The following is a 21,503-nucleotide window of genomic DNA, read 5'->3' as shown; positions in this document are numbered from 1 at the left end:
AACTGGGAGTAAGGCCTAGAGATCTCCCTTTACTACATGGAAAGGTAAAACCAAGCCTGCCTTCCTCTGGCTGGAATGTAAGTTAGTTCAAAGGGAAAATTCTTATCTTTGGTCTTGACCATTTCTTAGTATCGGAGTTAGAAAGATAGAAAAGCACACATCATATTAAGCCAATAGCAGGTCTACCTTCCCTAGACCCTAATCCTGCAAAGAACTCAGCCAATGGCCGCCACTAGCCCTGACCAGGACATGAGAACAGAAGGGAGCCCACTGAGAGGATAGCTTAGGGATAGAATCTTCTGGCCTGCTCCTAGTTGGCCATAGTTTCAAATCTCATATAAAGGACCACAAACAGAACTGCTTAAGTGGAATATAGCTTAGTCCTCACATCTGTTCTCTGTTTACCCCATCTTGCTCACTTGAAGAAAGTAGCAAGCATTTGACCACCTTTAAGTCTCTTTTCATTTTTAAACTCCCTTCCCTAGGTAGCTGCTTCACCAGTCTGTACTCTTTGGGTGGTGAAGCAGAAATAACCATCAGTTAATTAAACCTTTTTATAAACTAATTCAGAAAAGAAAATTAATTTTGTAAACAACAACAACAACAACAACAACAACAAAATCAGACACTTTCACAGCAATTGTGACTATTCATCCCATTCCACTCGGCATTTGGAAGAATTGGAACCAATCAGTAATGAGTTCTAGAACTACAGAAATCATCCAGCTTTATCAAATTATCTCTCTAAGAGTCAATCTTTAAATGCTAGGTCATGGGCCTTTCCCATAATATAGTCCTCCAAATTGTCTTTTTTTTTTTTTTTTTAAGTGGAGCCCAACGCAGGGCTTTGAACTCATGACCCTGAGATCAAAACCTGAGTTGAGATCAAGAGTTGGACCTTTGACTGACTGAGCCATCCAGGTGTGCCCAAATTGTCTTTCTAAAATAAACTTTTTAGAAGTTTTTAAATTTACAGAAAAATTGCAAAGATAGTAAGACAGTTCCCATATTCCTCACACCCAGTTTCCCCTATTATTAACATCTTATTTTTAGTATGGTACGTTTGTTATAACTAATGAGCCAAAGTTGATACACTATTACTAACTCAAGTTCATACTTTATTCAGATTTCTTTAGTTTTTATCTAATGTCCTTTTTCTATTCCAGCACCTCCAAACTATGTTTTAAATCATAAACTAGATTTTTAAATTATAAAAATAGTACATACACATGTTACCTATTCAAATACTGCAGTAGAGCATAAAATAAAAAGTATTACGTCTACTTTCCTTCCCAGTCATACCCCCCAAATAAAACTACTGTTAACAACCTCCTTTGTTCCCTTCCAAAAGTTTCATATGCATATAAAGATATATATGAACGTATCTTCTTTTCTATTTACAAAGGGGTCATATACTTCTCTGTACCTTGTTTTACATATAAACATGTATGGCCCTAACTTATTTTTTAAAACCACTACCTAGTATTCTATTATATAGATGTATCATAATTTACCAATTCCCTATCAATATACATTTAGGTTGCTTCCGGTTTTTCAAATTACAAACAATATTATAAAGTACATATATCTTTATGTACTTGCCCAAATATATGTAGGATAAATTCCTACAATTGAACTGCATCAAAGGACATTTGCATTTATTTTTGTTTAAAGATTTTATTTATTTATTTGAGAGAGAGCAAGAGAGAGAGAGCACAAGTGGGGTGAGGGGCAGAGGGAGAAGCAGACTCCCCACTGAGCAGGGAGCTTGATGCGGAACTCGATCTCAGGACCCTGGGATCATGACCTGAGCCAAAGGCAGACACCCAACCCACTGAGCCACCCAGGCGCCCAGGATATTTGCATTTAAAATTTTCATAGATATTGCCAAATTGTCCTCCAAAGAGACTATAGCACTTTACACTCCCACCAACTATGTACAAGGCCCTGTGTCCCTGTAACTTCATCAACAATGGGTATGTTATGAAACAAATTGTTCATAATTCCGTGAAATGTTTCAAATGTTCCATCATCTTCTCACATCCACCTTCAAGTATTCTTTCCTTCTTTTTAGCTTTCTGGTCACTTTTGGTTTTCTTCCTACCCTCTCTGAGAAGATTGTCCTGTACTTTTTAAAAAATCTTTATTACCGAAGTATCTAGTTGACATACAGTATTATATTAGTTTCAGACATAGAGCATAGTGATTTGACAGTTCTCTACATGACACAAGGTTCAACATGATAAATGCAGTCATCACCTGTCACCATATAGCCTTACTACAATATTATTGACTATATTCCCTATGTTTCATTTTTCAACTCCCTGACTTATTTATTTTCTAACTAGAAGTCTGTACCTCTTAACCCTCCCTTCACCTGTCTCACAATACATTTACTACTCTTACACTCTTGATTTCCTTTCCTCACTTCTCCAGCAGACTTGTTTTTCCTGCTCACAAATTTCCCTTCTAGTTTTCCTGTAGTTCAACATGATCCAGCAAAAACCACTCATTCCCTGCCCTGCTCTCCCAACCTGCTGGCCCTTCTGAACCAAGGGAGAATATTGATAGGGAAACCTGAAGATCTTTAATCTGGGCCAAAATATCAGAAGGAATAAATTCATCTTGGTGTAACTCCAAAGAAAAAGAACACTGAGAATTCTGCATTGTTTCCTTTGTTAGAATTGAATCTGTTATTTTTCTCTTCTACATTCCACACCTGATTTCCTCTCTTTGAATCAATAGTTCGTAATTTTTATTCCTTGTTCCCTTTTTTTTTTTTTTGTAGCTAGAATTGGAGAGGAGGCAAAAGGGTGGAATGAAAAAAAGGAAAAATCCCAAAGTGGCTGATTGAAGAAGAGCAACAAATGGCCAGGAAGGGTAGGGGTAAGGAGGCAAAGCACAGCTAAAAAAAAAAAAAAAAAAAAAAAAAGCCAACTTCTTAAGTCCTCAAAGAAAAGTTCTTTCCTTTGGGTCTATCACCACCCCCTTCATTCCTGAGCTCTAAAAACAGGATCCTAGTGCAGGAATGGGTTTGAGGATGGGGAACAGTGGAAGAGGGAGTGAAAAGATCCTATTCCTCAAACTGCAATCCCCCTCCTCATCCCCAACTTCTTACCAGCAAAGCTCTATCCACCACCAAGAATCAGCTTAATAGAATAAACCACTTAGGGCTGAGGCTCAGAGAAAGTCAAAGACCCTACAATCTCCTTGCCTATTAAGCTTCTTAGAAGTTAGAATGCTGCTAAAGAAAGTGATATTATGGCCAAGCTACTTAGAAAGAACACAAGGATGCTAAGTTGGGAAGAGGGAGGCCAGTTTGGGGGTTTATGAGCATCTATCATTAATGAAAGGTGATGGGGCAGGGGGTGGATACTGGAGTGGGAGCAAAAGAAGCCAGCATGAGAACAGGTGTTTTTGTAGGTCTTCAAGTTGAGACTGAGGAGATGGGTATTTACAGAATGTACAAATGGGATGAGAATCTGGATAGAGAAGAAGTAATTGTTTTTTTAGGATAAAGGGGAAAACACAGCGTCATGTAAACTCCATGAAAGTAAAACAAAGCAAACAAGCAAAATAAAGCAACCTGCAAGAGTTCCTTCCTAGGTCAAATTTCCCAATGATTTCAGGTACTCTGCCACTTCTTTATCTTCCCCCCAGTATAGCTGGCAGAGTCCACAAGCTTGATCTCTGAAAAGCTGGCAAGGAAGAGGCCAAAAACAAGACTAACCAAACCCTTCATTCCCAAATAAAGTCCTGATGGCTCCCTGCCCTTCCCCAGGCAGGAGTTTAGCATGGAATTCTGGTTATTTCTACTCTATGCCAGTTAGGGTAGTTAAAAGGGGGGGATCATCAGGTGAGTTGTAGTCTCCTTGCTCCAGCCCCCATTTAACTGGAGCCAAGAAGGCAAGACAACATTATAGGTACCAGCTCCTTCATGTCAATTGGGATTTTTTTCAGCTATAGAAAGAACTGTCACAAACTGCACAAACTCATAAGACATCAGGGCTCACCAGGCACTGCCCCTATAATGTAATCAAGAATAGAAGCTGGGACTAAATAGAATTTAAATAAAAATTTGGGGGGAAAAAAAAAAGAAAGAAAGGTGGGGGAAGAGCCTGGTTCAAAAGACTTCAAAACTGTGCCAGAGCCTTGTGACAGTGACTATTAAATCTAACATGTATGGAAGGCCTACTTTGTGCCAGGAACTATTCTTAGGACTCTAGCTGCATCTTAGATTAACTCCTTTAATCCTCCTAACAACCCTAGGAGACTGGTATTAGTGCTAGTCCCACTATACCCTGAGGAAACTGAGGCACAGAAAGACGAGATGCATCTGTCCGGTCTCAGAGCTAGCTCTCCTTGAGCTGCTCTATCTGGGAAGTGCAGAGTACCCCACAGGCAGGCTGTGCCCCACAACAGCATGAGGACTTAGCAGATGCTTAACCTTATCTGCCCCCTCTCCCATCAAGGGGTATATTTGACAAACTAGTTTTTATTTTGTTTTGTTTGAGATCAAAACTAGTAAGTTCCAGACAACACATTAGGGACTGAAAACAGAGATGAGTAAGACAGAGTTCCTACCTCAAGGAACTCACAGGGCAGGTAGGGCGACAGAGACCCGTGAGTAGGCCAAAAGAGACCGTGCCTAAGGGCTGTCTCACTACAAAGGATTCCTACAACTTCTTTCAGTGTGGACACAGCCTGGCATACAGACACGAGGTGCTGGGAAGCATCTGGCACACCAAGAACAGATACAAGCCTTATTCTTATTTCTTCACTAATGCTACCCATAGACTTCCCTCTCATGGGGGTTTCCTCCTTCCCATTGGCTCTGCAGCCAGACTGCCTGCATCTGAATCTCATCTTTGCTATCCCTTGCTTTTGTGACAGTGGGTATAGTGCTTAAATGCTCTGGGCTTCAGTTTCCTCATCTGTAAAATGGACATGATAACAGTATTGATCTCAAAGGGATTTTATGAGGACTAAACACACGATTACTTGTAAAGCACTCAGAACAGTGTCTGACTCATGGAAAGCACTCAAAAGGTGTTAGCTCTTCTTATTAGGAGTAGTGCTATGTGCCTGTCTTTGCCCGCAGTCATTTCTCTTGCAATAAAAAGACTGAATTTAAATGCGTCTGGTATGGTTAGTTTAAGGAGGATAGGAAGTCTCTGGGACTAAATAGGAGGAGAACAGTTCCCCTGGGAAGTTGGAGGAATAACCCTGGAACTTGTTAATTAAGATCTTGTTAATGAATCTGCTTGTTAATGGTCTATTAAATAATCACACAATGAAGTTTACCGCACAAGAAAAGCCTTTTTCAAATGCTTGCTCTTTCCAATCCTCCTGGCTCAGCTCTGACTTCTAAAGATCTCGCCTGCGGGGCAAGTCCTTCCAAATCCTTCTAAACCTGATGGCCCTCTTCATCTTGTCATACTTGCCTGTAGAGCAGGGCTATTCTTGCAGTCTAGGCAAGGTCTGGAGGGCAGAAAGCCCTCTTCACCTCAGTTCTGCCTATCATTCTTTAGGCCAAGGCATTCTGGTATAAGTCAAAATATTTCCCCCCCCAAAGGAGGAATAGAGTCACGGGCCCTAGGAACTGAAAAAGAAAGGCACTCTGAATTTTGCTGAGAAGAAAGGCAGAGGGTGAATTTGTTTCAGTGGGAATCTGGAAAAATAATATTTCGGTTCAGATGTCACAGATCCGTACAGAAAGTGGCCTGCCAACCTACATCCACAGAGTCTGCAAAACTTTTGTCCCAAACCTCCTAGAAAAATAATGCTTCGGCCGGTGGTGGGGGAATGCAGCCTCTCTTCTGGAGTCTGGCTGTGAGGATGGAACTGTGGGTAGGAGGGCTCCTTCTAGGTTGAACACTCAGGTATTTCATACTTTACTCCCTCAAGACCACGCTGCTCCTTAGACAGATGGTCTCAGAAGGGGATGAATACATGATGCGGGGCAGGTACACATGTTATCTGTGGTCTGTGTGCTTGTGTGCCACTTATACAGTAACTTTTGGGTGACAAAACACATCTGTGTTATCTTTCCTGATTCAACAACCCTGTAAAGTAGGGCAAGGATTGTCTGCCACCTTTCCTCTTATATACGAGGCACTAGGGCTCAGAGAGACAGGGATGGACCCAGAGGAACACAGCTCGTAAATGAGAAGCTGGAGCTTCTGGCTCTGTGCTCTTGGCCTGTTGCTGAGCTGTTTCCCAAGCCTCTATTTCTAGTCATCACTTCCCACTTGTAACTGTGCCAGTGGGTGCCCAGCCCTGCGGTGGATCCTGTGTGGTCCTTCAGACTATGTCAGAGCGGGTAGAGCCAGCTGGCAACACTCAGCATAACTCGGTCGAGGAAACAGTGACCCTGCGTTCACTTATTCTCACAACAAATATTTATTGAGCCAGGTGCTGCAGGAGGAGAAACACTGGGTAGAGTCACACAAGGAGACAGACAGGGGCCCGTGGAGGAGGGACAATTAGGCAAATAATTACAATACAATGTGATGAGTATTTTAAAAGGGGAGAGTATGTCGGGAAAAGGACACCACCCCCAAGTCCAAGAGCAAAATTGATGAGTGTACCCACTAGTGTACAGGTGCCTGAACCAACTGACCTCGGACCAAGCCCCTACTCGCGGTTCATTTAACCTTCTATCCTCTGGCAGCTGTCCCCAGAAGGGTTAAAGCTTGAAGCAGAGAGCCAATCTGCAGGTACTGGTGACTAATTCAGCCTCCCAGAGATTCCTCTAACCCTCCAACCCTCCACTAACCCTTATTTCTTTACAACTGAGCATTTTAGCATAAGGGGAAAGCTTAAGGGCTGGGGGAGAGGAGAGAAGAGGCTGGCAAAACCCCTCTCTAGCCCCAACTCAGCAATATAACAGCAGTGAGCCGCCAAGCTGGCCAGAGCCCAAGAAGCACCAAGGCGCGCACTGGCTCCCTCACATCTGGCTAAGCACCGTGAGCCCCTCCACTGGGCCACCTTATAGCTACAATATTGCACCAGGAAAGGGGTGGTCTGAGCATGTACAATCAACCGGTCAGCAATAAGGGAGGAAAGGGAAACAACCCGAGGAGGAGCAAAGGCCAAGGGGGCAACTAGAGGCAGTTGGACAGATCCTACCCGTAACAGGAGACTGGAGAAGAAAGATATTGTCTTAAGCGGAGCCTGCATCTTCACCCTTACCATTCCAGGCTTCTGGGTGGAATCCCAGCCTCTTCCTCTCTACTTGCCCACACTGACTCCCCTTCTTCCAAAGCGTACTCCTTGGTGAAATCTTCCCTCTGAGACTCTTACCCTTGGTGAGTGAAACACACACTTTAAGAAGTCTAAGAATCACCTGGTTGCTAAACATACAGGTTTCCAGGTCACGTTCCCTGTGATTCTGATTAGGAGGTCTAGAGTGGGGCTGCGAGTCTGCATTATAGGTAATATTCCCCCAGACCACCCCAAACCACCCCCTCCTCTACCACCACCACAAGTGGTAGGGAAGCTGTTGGTCCTTAGATTACATTTTAAGAAACCCAGCCTTGGGAATGACTTGTCCTGAGATCCCAGAGCCCCTGTTGTCTATTATTTTATATTATCATTTCTTTTTTCATATATACACCCTAACCACTCACCTTAACCATAGGCACTCAAGAAGAGGAAGTATCATCTACTTTTTTGACTCCTCTGCAAACAGCCCTGAGCACTGCACTCTACAGGAAATGCTGTGGATGTTGAGTGATGACCACGATAAGAGGCCAGGGGAAGGAAAACCACAACAGGGATGGCAGAGTACTGAGGCCCTGGCTGGAGGGAACTGTTTTTAGTATGCCTACATGTGCCAGGCTGGAACAACGGTTTGCCTTGCCCTCTTTTTTTCCTTCTTCAATAGTCTTGGCACTACACACCTAACCTCCCTCATGAAAGTCACGCCTGAGCAAAGCACCTCCCATAGGAAACTTTGCCAAGAAATCCTGCCAAGTATCCTGGGTGCTGTGTGGCTTAGTTTAACGGTCAGGGAGTACTTTAGATCGTGAGACCTATCAGACCTCTGTGCAAGCAAAGTATAGAGCTGATCATGAACTTGATAAAAAGACCAGGGCCCTTGATCTATCCCCCTAAACATCGTCATATTCCATATTCAACAAATATTTCCTGAGTACTTTGTACCAAGCATGGTTCTGAATGCTCAGGGGTCTTAAGATATCATATGTCATTAGAAAGTATTTTATAGTGTCTTATCTTTAGAAATACTTTTATTTTTTGTTTTGTTTTTGTTTTTGTTTTGCCCAGCGAAGGAAATTAACAAAATGGCAAACTACTGAATGGGAGAAGATACATGCAAGTGATATATCTGATAAGGGGTTAATATCCAAAATATATAAAGAATTTATACAACTCAATACAAAAACCAGAAATAATCCAATTAAAAATGGGCAGAGGACCTGAATAGACATTTTTTCCAAAGAGGACATACAGATGGCCAACAGGCACATAAGATGCTCAACGCCACTAATCATCAGGGAAATGCAAATCCAAACCACAGTGAGATATTACCTTACACCTGTCAAATGGCTGGAATCAAAAACACAAAAAATAACAAGTATTGGCGAGGATGTGGAAGAAAAGCGCACTGTTGGTGGGAATACGAATTGGTGCAGCCACTGTGGAAAAGAGTATGGAGTGTTCTCAAAAAATTAAAACTAGAATTACCATATGATCCAGGAATTCCACTAGTGGGTATCTACCCAAAGAAAATGAAAACACTAATTCAAAAAGATATATGCACCCCTATGTTTATTGCAGCATTATTTACAAGAGCCAAGATATGGAAGCAACCCTAGTGCACACCCGTAGATGAATGGACAAAGAAGATGTGGTTATACATATACAATGGAACATAACTCAGCCATAAAAAAGAATGAGGCCTTGTCGTTTGCAACAACATGGAGGGACCTAGAGGGTATAATGTTAAGTCAGTGAGAGAAAGAAAACACCCTACAATTTCACTCATATACAGAGTCTAAGAAACAAAACAAACAAAGGAAAAAAGAGACCAAAAAACAGACTCTTAAATACAGAGAATAAACTGGTGGTTACCAGAAGGGAGGTGAGTGGGGGGATGGGTGAAATAGGTGAAGGGGATTAGGAGGACACTAATCTTGATGAGCACTGAGGAACATACGGAATTGTTGGATCACTATATTGTATGCCTGAAACCAATGTTTCTACTACTGAATGTTAATTATACTTCAACAAAACAAACAGACAAAAGAAATTTACTGTAAAAGCAAGACCCTATATGACGTTGGGCTTCAGAAGCATATAAGCACCAAACGAATGTTCTCAAGAACACCTGGCTATAGGATGAAGTACTGTAGAGATCCGAGGTCATGTCTCAGGTCCTGGCAGACAGAAATTCTATTTTTACTTTATCATGAGCAATCCTTGGCAGCTCTGGAGTTCTTTCTTCCACTCTCAGATGCTATACTTTGTCCAGAAAAGCAAACTGCCACACCTAGCCCCTTTGAATAATGTAATTCCTTCTTGATTTCCAGATATCGGCTTAAAGGTCACTAGCTCCAGAAAGTTACCCACACTCATAGACAAGATTAGGTGCTCCAGCTTCTTTTTTTTTTTTTTTTAAAGATTTTTATTTATTTATTCGACAGAGATAGAGACAGCCAGCGAGAGAGGGAACACAAGCAGGGGGAGTGGGAGAGGAAGAAGCAGGCTCACAGCAGAGGAGCCTGATGTGGGGCTCGATCCCATGGCGCCGGGATCACGCCCTGAGCCGAAGGCAGACGCTTAACCGCTGTGCCACCCAGGCGCCCCGGTGCTCCAGCTTCTAATCCCATGGCATTTTATATTTCGTCTATTGTAGTACTTTTCACAACATCCTGAAATTGCTTGCTAAACTTTAAGCTCTAGCAAGGCAGGGACTATATATAATCTGCCTTGTTCATCATTGTATCCCCAGCACTTAGCATAGTGCCTGGAACAATGCTGGTACTTAGTAAATACTGACTGAATAATTATACAAATTAATGAGTGCATCATACTAGCAAGATGGAAACTGAATCATGCCTCATGTACTCTGCCAGTTTTATCCATAATACACCAATAAACACCTAAGATAGCAGCAGTGTTCCTTCGGCAGGGCCAGTACTGTATGGAGGCAGAACCGAGGCTCACGGGATCACCCCAATACAGACTCCAGGAGGCACTTCCCATGACCAGAGATGGATATAATGCTCCAAAGTCACTATAATGTCACCAAGAGCTTGCGAGTTAAATCAGCCCTAAGCCACAATGCCAGCCCTGTCACAGAGTTGATGGTAGGATCTCTCTTTCAAGTCATTCAACTTCTCCTAGATCCAGCTTTCTCATCAAGAGGGTATTAGACCCTTCAGCAGCAGGTACCCTCTTTAAATAAAGAACAAATGGCAGTAAGAAGCTACTCACACCATGATGGGAAGTTGGGAGAAGAAGGGCAGCGTTGGCAATGAGGCATCTCTGTAGTTAGGAAAGGGTTAAGCCCAAATGTCTGTCTGGGATCTCTTACCAGTAAATCAGCCTTGACTGCTGCTCAGGCTGAATGAAGCCCCACCAGGTTAGCCTGTCAGGAAGGAAGCCCATGCGTCCAGACTTTTGTTGTTCTAAGGATTTTTTTTTTTTTTTTAAATTTTACTGCTCAGGAAGGAAGCCAAAGCCTAGGCCCTAACTGCAGTCCTGCCGATCCCTTACCCTAGCACACGCTACTGCCTTTACCTCTCCATTCACCTCTTGGGTCCAACTCTTCTGTTTTCTGGAATTCCTTCCTTCCAATGATTTTGGCATTTGGGCCTAAATCTCAGACCTTTCCCCCTTCTTTAACAACTCAAAATTAAGAATGGTGAGCATTTCCCTTCCTACCTCCTGTACAACTTTGTGTCTCTATGTGGAAAGGGCTGGGGATGGGGAGAGAGGAGAAGTGGGTGCTCTTTACCACCAACAGTGACCTAAACCCCTTCTCGGCAACAGAGCCATGAAGGAACTGCTAAGGATTGAGGTGTCGGCCTCAATTGGCCACCTATGGCTATTTCTGCTACATACATATGTGAACAGGAGACTTTTCAAATTCGAGCCACTATATTTAAATAATAGACTTAAATCCAAGGTCCTCAGGCAGAAGGTCAGTTTTGCCCACTCCCATCCCCCTACTCCCCACCTCTCCCACCGACGTGCAGAATCATTCTCTGATATTCCCAAGCCCCATGGGGCTTTCCTTCTGCAAAGAAGAGAACACTGAGTTTATTTGTGCACTCAGGGTAATGGACAGCCTTCTTTTACTCCTAGGAAAATGCACACAGACACCATGGAAGAGGCCTATCCCCGCCCAACCCTGCCCTCCCCTTCCCCTGCTAATCCCTCCCCAGCAGCTCCCCCAGCTCAGTCCTGCTGCTGTATTTCTCTCCTGACCTACAAGGCCCCTTCAAGCCCCGTCCTAAGCCTCCCCCAAGCAGAGACAATCCATCATGCTGTGGGACTGTGACATACACAGATGGGGGAAGGTTCACAGATTTCTCTCACACAGGCAAGAGGGTAAAAGTGCCTGTATAACTTAAAATCTAGGGACATATTAGAAACTCTGGGACTTTGAATTCTAATGCTAGTCAAATACCATTCCAGAAAACCTGATTACATATAGCTCAAATCTCTACCACAAACAAATTCTAATGGTCCATTTATTTCAAGTGATATCTGATAATACAAAGTTCCAGAATAAGAAAATATGATGAGATCTGGATTCTCTGACCTGGGCCACTGCCTAGATACTTAACTAACCCTGGTCAAGTCCCTTCCTGACTCAGACTTGGATTCTTTAACTCTAATATTGCCTTGCTTCCAAATAAAATGAAGGGAGAAAGAGGTCAGAGGGCCACCAGGGCTAATCCTGGCGGATGGGTAATAATGAAGGGAGGTGAAGCAGCTGGCTATCACAGAAAAGGGCTCTGAGACTCTCTCTCCCTTTTTCCATGTTGTCATAAGGCATGAGTGTGTGAAAGGATCCTACATACATGCTAGTTGTTAATGACCCTGTGTTTGGTTACATCAATGCTTCTAACAATGAAGATTATACCACCAGATTATCCTTGAAAAAAGTCATTATGTATTGAACACTTGGTATGTGTGAGGAACTATTCTAAGCATCATCTGTGTACTTAATTTCATTCAGTCCTTCACAACAGCCCTCTAAGGTTGTATAATTCCCATTTTACAGGTGAGAATACCGAGGCCCAGAGAGGTCAAGTAATTTGCTTAGGGTCACAGAGTAAGTAAGCTGAAGGGACAGGATCTTACTCCAGAGGCTGAACTTACAACTACTATATTATATTGTTTTCCCACCTTTGATCTGAAACATCTTCAAGTTGAGGCTCAAAGGGGCAAACGCAACATTTGTTCCTCTCACAGGTATTTATTCTGCTAGGCCACTCTGACTAGGTATAAATCACACCCCAAAAAGCAAGGCCAAATGAGAACACTATAGGATTAGCTGGCACCTAAATGGGAATCATATACCTGAAAATAAAGCAAAGGTCTCTCCAGGGCTGGCCCTTGCCTCCTCCCTACAGCTTTCTCACTGTCTGCTGCTCTAAGACGGATGCAAAGCCATAAGTCTCAGCCTGCAAATGAATTTCAGTGGAAAAAGACAACCCTCATCTGGTGAGTCACACTCAGGCTTACTGGGCTTGATTTCTCATGAGACTGTACCAAAAGGTTCCTTCTTCACACATACAGCTCTTGACTTTCCTAAAGCTCCATGCCTGAACAGAATGTACTGGAGGCAGCACTCTGTCTTCCCCCAAAAAACAAGCTTTCATTTCCTCTAGGTCATCTTCAATCAGAACACATTCCACAGAGAAAACTGACGGTCAAATGTCTGAATTGCCAGATGGTTATATGTGTCTACAAACCCCCCACATCACTTGTCTGTTTCCAGCTTTGCCAGGACCTGGATAGGAACTTTTTTTTTTTTTTTTTAAATACACATCAAAAGCAGATCAGCATTTGTGGACTCCAATATAGGAGATGTAATGCTGTGAGAAGACATTTGGGAAGGGGATAGCCTCTGATCTTAGGTTTCTAGAGCGTTAGGTGAGAAAAGCAAATTTTAAGTTATTTTTTAAGCCTTGAAAATTCTTTTGGTACCCCCAAATAATCAACATAGTAGGTCTATATTTGAGAAAGGCAATTTCACATATCTCTTGAAAAACTCCCTACCTACTTTTGTCATTCTTAAACCTCAAGGCATAAATAAATTATTTTCTTTCCTCCAGCCTCTACACCTTTGGGATAGCAGAGTCTAATAGATATTATTATCCAGTGCAATGCTGAGGAGTGGCAAACTGATGAAAACTTGGGGGAAAAATTAGATTATAATCAAAACCATTAATTTATTCAATACTCAACTAACACCCGAACCCTTTTGATGTGATTGGCACCATCCCCCCCTCAAATTTTTTAGCACTAAAACTAAAGTGTGGTTAAGATTATAGAAAAACCTAATCCATTTGGTAAAAATGGAAGGGAATGAATTCCTCCTGTTTACTTAGCATCTACCAGGTTTACTGGTTCATACCACAGCCTATCATTTCTCCAGGCCTACACCCATAGTCCCAAATCAGGATCTTTTCCTGGAAAAGGCTAAGAGAGAGACTAAGTAGGTGAAAGATCTTTTGCAGAATATTCTCCTTGCCCAAGAAAAGAGGTATTTACAAATTCCCACCCACAGCACACACTTGTAGGTTCTGTTCAGCCACAAACGCCACAACTTAAATGGTATTTTTTAAAACGTGAAGGCATTTTAGCTGCTATACAGCAATAAGTTATCTTCTTCAAGTCTGCAGTTCATCTGTCTGTAGGGGGAAAATGGCACTGGGAAATGCTGTTAAACTGCTGGAAGAGAATATTCAAATCCAAAGATTACTGTAATTTTGGTGTTACAATTGTGTGGATTTTACACTTAAAATGTATCATCATGCCAAATCCCAAGTATTTATAAAGAGTACATTCCAACATGTACGCTGATATTTATTGACCAGATGGATGTGGTTAATAAGACTTAAAAATATGAAAAACCATTATGAAAATATAACTCTATTAAATGTATTATCACTCCAAACGCCGAGTATTTACAAAGAATACATTTCAATGTGTGCTAATATTTATTAACCAGATGGATGTAGTTAACAAGGGTTAAAAATAAGAAAAACTAATATAAAAATATAATTCTATTTTTTCAGTTTCCTCTTCTGCCTAATGAGGAAAGGGGATGGGGAGGGAGAGCAACTTTTGTTATTAGGATACAATGTGTGTTTTTTGTTTTCAAACAAAAAAGGGCCACCAAATAATCAACCTGGGGCCGCTGACCGGAAGGCAGCCCCGGAAAACTTCCCGTGGGAAGAGTTCCAGAAATTGCCCGGACTTTAACAAGCCCCGCTGTGCTGGCTGAGAGCCTCAGACTGTCAGAGGCGACCGAGACTCGCCTCGCCCGAATACCAGCCATCCTGCGGATTCACGAACCCCAGGACTTGGGAAACATTCCCCGGAACGTTTCACAAATTTGAAAAGCAAGACGGGAAAAACATTTCGAATCTACAGGAGAAACCTCAAAGTCCTCGGGTGCCGAGGGAAATGCTAGCTCCAGATGCGCGTGGACACAAGTCCGTCCTCCCCGACGCGCCCCCGCGCCCTCCCCCACTCCTGCCCCTCACCNGGCCCCGGCCCGCCGAGGCCGCCTTTTTTTTTTTTTTTTTTTTTTTTTTTTTTTTTTTTTTTTTTTTTTTTTTTTTTTTTTTTTTTTTTTTTTTCCGGAGTTCTCCCGCAGCCTCCGAGTCCGGCGGGAGCGACGGCGAGGTCACCAACATTTCTGAGACCACTTGAAAGCCATGTCGGTGGCGGAGGCTGGGGGGTCCTTTCCAAGTGAGTCAACGGTGCCCGCTCTGCGGTCCTTCCTCCCCCTGGCCGGGCCTCGCGTCTCTCCGCGCCCCCTCCCCCAAACGATCAATTACCAGCCACCCTTCTGCCGGGAGCGGCGAGGGGCTGGCTGGCGGCCGCGAGGAAACGGCAGCCCGGATCACTTCTGCATGACAATTGATGGGAGGGAGGGCGCGAGGCGAGGCGAGGAGGGAGGACGGCTGCGGTGTCCGTTTTCTCACCATGGTGATTAGGCATTCCGGCCGCGCGAGGAGGCAGCCGCCGACCAGAGCGGCGCGGCGTGGAGCGAGGACAGGGGAAGAGAGCGGGAGCGGGAGCGGGAGCGGGAGCGAGCCCAGCCGCCGGGCTGGCGGGCGGGCGGCGGGCGAGCGGCGCGCTGAGCCAAGCCAAGCCAGGCCAGATGGCTCTGCAGCCATCAGGGACTGCTCCCGTCCAGCCCGGCCCCACTTTAGCTGTGCAAACATTTCTTTATCCCAACAAGACAATTAAACCCAGCACCATGAAAAGGAGTCTCCATGACTGTGCTGGGAGTGAACAACCAGAAACCACCCCACATCACAGGAGTTCTTGCCCTCCACCCCCAGAGGGAGGAGAAAAGGGGCTCCGGGAGAAATCGGGGAGCAGCTGAGTGACAATTGGGCTAGGTCTGGGCAGTCGGTAGGGAGGGGACCATCTGACCCATCTCCTCTGGTGATCTGCTGGCCCTTTCACAGTGGTCATCTGCTCCAGCTACAATCCAGAAGTTGAGGCTGGTGACCTGACAACTGTCCCAAACATTCCCTGCTAAGAGCAGTTTTCCTAAAAGCTCAGGTTAGGGTCCCTGGCCACTCCAGTCCCAGAGCCCTTGGGAAGTATCCCTCTTAACACCACCTCCATGATGTAGCTGGGACTCCTCATTCCAGGCTGCCCTTGGGCCTATGTGGGCTCAGCTGATCTGATTGTTAGGACACAGGGTCTTTGATGATACATGCCTTCATAAAGACACATTCTCCAAGTACAAAATACCATCTGCTACTCAGGGCTTTTGGGGATCAAGAACGACTTTTCAAACACATCAAAGATGAGAGCAAAGCAGAACATCCAGGAACTGCTGTGAGCCACCGGGTTTCCTGCCTACCAGTGAATCTGCCTGACACAGGCAAGGGCCAAGGAAACAGGGTCACTGTAGGGTCAATGCCCAGTGCCCGTCCCTGAGGTGAATCAGAAGGCAGGGCCAGTCATTGCTCCAACTGGGACAGTTCTGGTTCCTCTCAGCCCTCTGATGAGCATGCATACTAGCCAACTCCAGTTTGGGCTGACTGAGTGGAATGACTGGCAGGCTGGCCCAGAAAAAAACCAAAAAACCAAAAAACCAAAACCAAAAACTTGTGTCACCCAAGCAGGAATCTGGGCACAGGAGTGGCCAACAGAGAACAAGGAAATGCACATGATAAGAGCCAGGGCGCTATGGGGGTAATAAATGTATAGATTCTAGCACAAGGCAGCAGATAATACTTATCTTCCCTTTTGTTGTAAAGTTTCCTTAATGAGGAAATGTTTATTTTAAAAGCCCTGGGAAACATATCTGTAGACACTTCATATGTAAGACACACGTGGACTATTCATAATTGGTCCATAAATTTTAGCACCATTTCCCTGGACAAGAAGCCTTGGAGACTGGTTCAGGGAGTGACAATAAACAGGAGTTACCTCAGTTGCCTTCCTGGGGAGTTACGCATCCTCCATGAATGGCTTCTCACAAAACACTTCTCCCTTTCTCCAGGGCAAATAAGTCAGTCCTGTCGAGTAAGGGCTTCTTTTTTCCATAGAACCCCACACCTACCTCACGAATCACCTGTGATGCCAGGTGGATGAACAGGCAAGCAAACTGGAAATCATCTACTAGGAGAGACAGTCCTTTACCCAAATAGCTACATTTTGGTCTACAAAAAAGCATATTTAATCACAAAAGAAATCCTGCCTATCAGCACCCAGATTTAAGGAAAGAACACGTGTGCATTACACCACGTCTGCAGGCCCCTCTTTCAAATGCTCTCACATGTGGACATATCTGCATATGGATGCAGTGTGTGAGCAGGGGGTGACTGAGACAGTAAAAACTGTCAGTGTTTCCATTGTAAAACTGATTTTTCATTGACCTAAAACTCAGTCATAAAACTTCTACTGTAAGTAAAGGACACACACACATACCCATACTCAGCCCCCATCCCCGAAAAAAACCCCTAAAGCTAAGTGCCTATTTAGGAGTTTTACTGTTGTATTTAATTAAAACATTTTTTTTCACATTTTATGAGAAAAATTTATTTATATGAAGAGAACTGAAAAATAAGTCAACCACATCAGAAATTAACTCTAAATTTTAAGAATAAAAAAACTTGAATACACATGGTTAGTTTTGGCAATCTGACCAAAAGCCACTGCATCCTATTACTTTGCTTTTTTGAACACTTTCTATCCTCTCTCTTCTCGCCTCCCCATCCCCCTCACTGCCCCATCTGCCCCTTAAGCTCTCCCTTTGGAAGCAGTCTTGTACACTGTCACTCGATTATCTGAGAAATATTACTTATTTCAAAACGGTTCTGTAGGGAAGACCTGAAAGGCATCTAGTGGGAATAATCAGGCCTTCTAACGGCCCTTAAATATGTATTTACATAAAACAGACCATAAATATTCCGACACACGTCGGCATATGACAGGAGCCAAGAAAGCTGCTGCAGACTTTGTCACAGTGCCTCTCCAACCCTTCCCTACAGAAGAATCTTTCTCCCGCCTTCCAAAAACTCAAAATCAAAAGCACGAACGCTACCCAGTACAACCCTGTGAAGGCTGCTCTGCCACCTAAGGAGAGAAAAGGAGGAAGGCGCCCAGATCCAGAGCTATCACAGGCTGAGAGGCTCCTCTTCACTTTGCACCTTTGTTTTTTGTTAAAGATTAGTCACAAATGCAACTCCAGATAATAATGTGGGTATGCAAACATCCTACACTCAGACATGCCTATAGGCTTTATGTCTGTATAAGAGAAAAAAGAGAAGACGAAGTACTCTCTAAAGAAAGAATATTTTAAGCAAATGAAAGGGAAAAGGGCTCCAATTTCTATAACACTACAATTTGAAATAAGGAAGTTTCCCCACCCTTCTGATCAGAATCTCATTAATTTCAAGGTCAGAATTCCATTTCACTTTGGGAGATAGACTCATTTAATTTTTCTCCACCCAGGCGTATTCCTGTGTGAGGGATCCATCTCCATGGGGGACGGCACCACCACACAACGCAAACCAGGCAAACACAAGAGTTACGGCTTTGACACTCGGAGGGGGAATGGATAGCCACATCTATGAGTTCTGACTTGACTAACAAGCTTCCTCCTGCTCTGGGGGTCTGACACAGGTTTGGGCTAAAGAGAGAGAAAAATGGAGACCAGCCGGATCTGTTGGGAGAGAAGAAAGGAGTCTTGATCTCCAGATGTTACTTTGTGCAGCATACTAGGTTTGAGAGGATTTCATCTTCAACTTGTATTTGGAGCAAAAAGGGGCAGAATCCGTCACACCCTCACCCAGGCCAGCTTTAGCCAGAGGTCAGACTACAGCTCGTCTTGATCCCTTGCACATTGACAAATGAAAACTGCACCAAAGTAAAACACAACAGACCAACAGCATGCCAGCCTGTTCAGCAGGGATACTCCAAAAGCAAGATGGTAACTCATACGTCAGCTGGCCAGCAGGGGAGACGGTGGAAGAGGAGCCCAGGCAAAGTGAGAGAACACACGGGCACTCGTGCTGGCATACAGCAGCTTCTCCCTGAAGTGGGGAGGTCTCGGGCTTACAGACGCTGACATAAAAGACACACTTGCAACATATTTCAAAACCAAAGAGCGATGGATTTACAAGGCAGGTTGATTTTATGATGACTTTTATTGAAAAGGTACGCTGGGTTTAGGCAGATGCCTTTTAGCGCAGGAAAGTTAACACAGTGCCTAATTCAAGGAGACAGCCTGAGGAAGCAGCGCCGACAGGGGAGAGCTGCAATGTCTCTATTACTCTCCTCGGCATCATAAAGAGAAGAGAAAAAAAATGGTATTCATGTTGATGGCTAGAGAGAGGACAGGAGCACAAAAAATAGACAAGAGGGGAAAGCAAGCCTCAGATGTAGTTTTGTTAAGAAAATAAAATGAAGCAAATCTTAGAACAAAGGGTTGGGTGGAAAACAGCCTCAGTTCATAAATTCTCACCAGGCTTGAAGAACACTGCTCTGCCTACCCACAGCCCAAAAGCCTCAGAACACAATTATTTTCTGATTCTGTTAGAGGAGAAGATTGCAGGGTTCAGCACTCCCGGTCTACAAGTTCCAAATAAAGGTTTAGTTCCAACTATTAGCGAGGGTCGCCAAAGCTCAACGAGGCACTGGGAGAACACGAGAAAGCTGTTCCATAAGCAGAAATTAATAATAGTTGCGAACATCAAATATGGAGCAGTCACACAGGTCAACCATGTCTAGTCCTAAAAGTGAGCCCCAGGATAAGCATCCAGCAAACCTGTTAAATCCCAAGAGAAGTCGGCTTTCTAGCCTTGCGATCACAAGGAAAACACAGCTGTTTGAAATGCTTTATGGTGATTGACGACACCTTTGTCCTTCTCTGAAAAATAGCCTGATGTGGACAACGGCTGAGAGTTGGGAAAATAAAATCACGTGGAGTCCACTGGATGTGATACAATGGAAAAGCGAAAAAATAATGCCAAGATCAGAGAAATATAATGAGGACAGCAAAGAGAGGAGGGATGGACGAGCTTCTTCAGGCCCCCCAAATCTCCCAGGAACCTACGCTTTCTAATAAAATGACATTCACTCCAGTATATATATGGCACCCCTCTTCACTCCAGAGTCCCCAGAGAATAAGCCAATCATGCCCTGGGGAGAGACAGGGTGGAGGCCAAGTTGCCTCTGGCTACCTTCAGAAAAACACCTCCTCCCGGAACTGTCAATGCTCATCGACAAGAGACAAGGAAATGTTAGCACTCCGCAGCCATTGAGTGGATAGTAGTTGGCCCTCCCCATTCCTAGGAGCATGAAAACTGCCACCGACCTGTTGAACGCTACTGTGAGGCAGGGCTTGCTGGGGGTAGGGAAGGCTCGCACCAAAGTACTTACATCTGTCATTCCGATCCTCTGGGCTAGAAGAGGCTTCCCGATCCGAAATGAGGCCAGAGACAGCAAAAATCTTCTTCCCAGTATCGTCCACCTTAAGTGAACCGGGGGAGCTAGATGGCAGCTGTGTCCCAAAGTCATATTCCTTGCCATCTGCATCTGAGAAGCGCAAGTGGGGAGATTCTGTGTCATGGCAGTTCTTAAGTCGCTTGGCCGGCGTAAAGGCTGACTGATAACTCTCCCGGTCCTCAGTGGAAGCGAAGGGACGGAAAGCCCCCACTCCACTATGATTCAGCATACTGATTGGGGTGCAATCTAGATTTGGGGGAGCAAACTGAGGGTGGAGGTGCAGTAAAGAAGGGGGAAAATCACGATTGGCAAAAGTGCCTGGCACCCCACCTTGCCGATGGTACATAGAGGCAAAGGTGTAGGAACCGTTGGTGAATGGAATATGCACGTCCTTGTCTACTGAGACAGGTACACCAAAGGGTCGTGGCTGCTGACAAGGGATGGAAGCATCGCGGCTGGCCTCAGCCGTGGACGCCAGGACCATCAATGCTGGGGATGCCAGCGGGTTGGGGAGGTAGGATGAGTTCTCCATCTTGAAGGCTGCCCGGTGTAAGTCCATCGGAGTCTCTTTCTATGGCTGATGTCACACAAGAAGCAGTCTTCCCTGGGAGGGAGGCCGAGTGGCACCTTGGATCAGGGAAGGGAATATTACTGGGGAATCATCCCCTTCTAAGACCTGCGGAAACAGCAAAGAGAAAAAAAGAGGGGGGAGGAAGGTCAGGGGGAGAAAAAAAGGGAAACCCCAAGTGATCGAAACACCATCCTTCTGGCTCGGGCAAGAGACACCACGGGCTTTAGGAGCCAGTGGGCAGCAGCATCAGACCATTTTCATTCAGGAAAATCAATAGACAACTTACTGTGATGTACGCGTAGCTGACTTTGGTCCCTACACGTTCCGGGTGAACTGCGCCTGAGCCCAGCAAAGGAAAAAAAATCATAAAACCTCCAAATACAATATTCCCCGAGCAAATGAGCTTTGGAAGGCCATGTCACCCAGCAGATTAGGTGGGGTCTATATTTTAAAGGGTTTTCACCCGCACACACCGCTCATGGCAGGCCTGATGTTCAAACGGAGGCAAGGTTCTACCTATATGACCCCCCACAAACACATCCTCTCTTCGTCTCCCCTGACAACGCCCTGGTGCTGAAAAATTCCTAAATCAGGCACATCTAGACCATCTGTACGTGCTAGTCGGTACGAATTGTACGTGTGGATAAATCACACACATTGGCACATACATCAACGCACATCTTCATGTATCATCTAAGACTGTTAGAAAGAAGTGCTATGTGAAGAGACAACAGCAATATTATTT

At 44.4% G+C, this 21,503-nt stretch overlaps 1 protein-coding gene across 3 annotated transcripts in view; it reads right to left on the bottom strand.

The window, feature by feature from the left end:
- Window positions 1–20,847, bottom strand: part of RNF220 (ring finger protein 220) — a 216,699-nt gene extending 195,852 nt beyond the window's left edge. Inside the window, exon 1 of one of the 3 annotated variants that reach the window (XM_034651150.1) lies at window positions 20,122–20,847. In XM_034651150.1, coding sequence (XP_034507041.1) covers window positions 20,122–20,746 — 625 coding nt within the window. In that variant the 5' untranslated portion in view covers window positions 20,747–20,847. The remainder of the gene's footprint in view (window positions 1–20,121) is intronic. The other 2 variants (XM_034651134.1, XM_034651142.1) reach the window with 2 other exon arrangements.
- Window positions 20,848–21,503: the final 656 nt, after the last annotated feature.

Source organism: Ailuropoda melanoleuca, chromosome 2 (assembly GCF_002007445.2).
Source record: "Ailuropoda melanoleuca isolate Jingjing chromosome 2, ASM200744v2, whole genome shotgun sequence".
Lineage (NCBI taxonomy): Eukaryota > Metazoa > Chordata > Mammalia > Carnivora > Ursidae > Ailuropoda > Ailuropoda melanoleuca.
The sequence above is the reverse complement of the archived record's forward strand: the minus strand, read 5'-3'. Positions and strand labels throughout refer to the sequence as shown.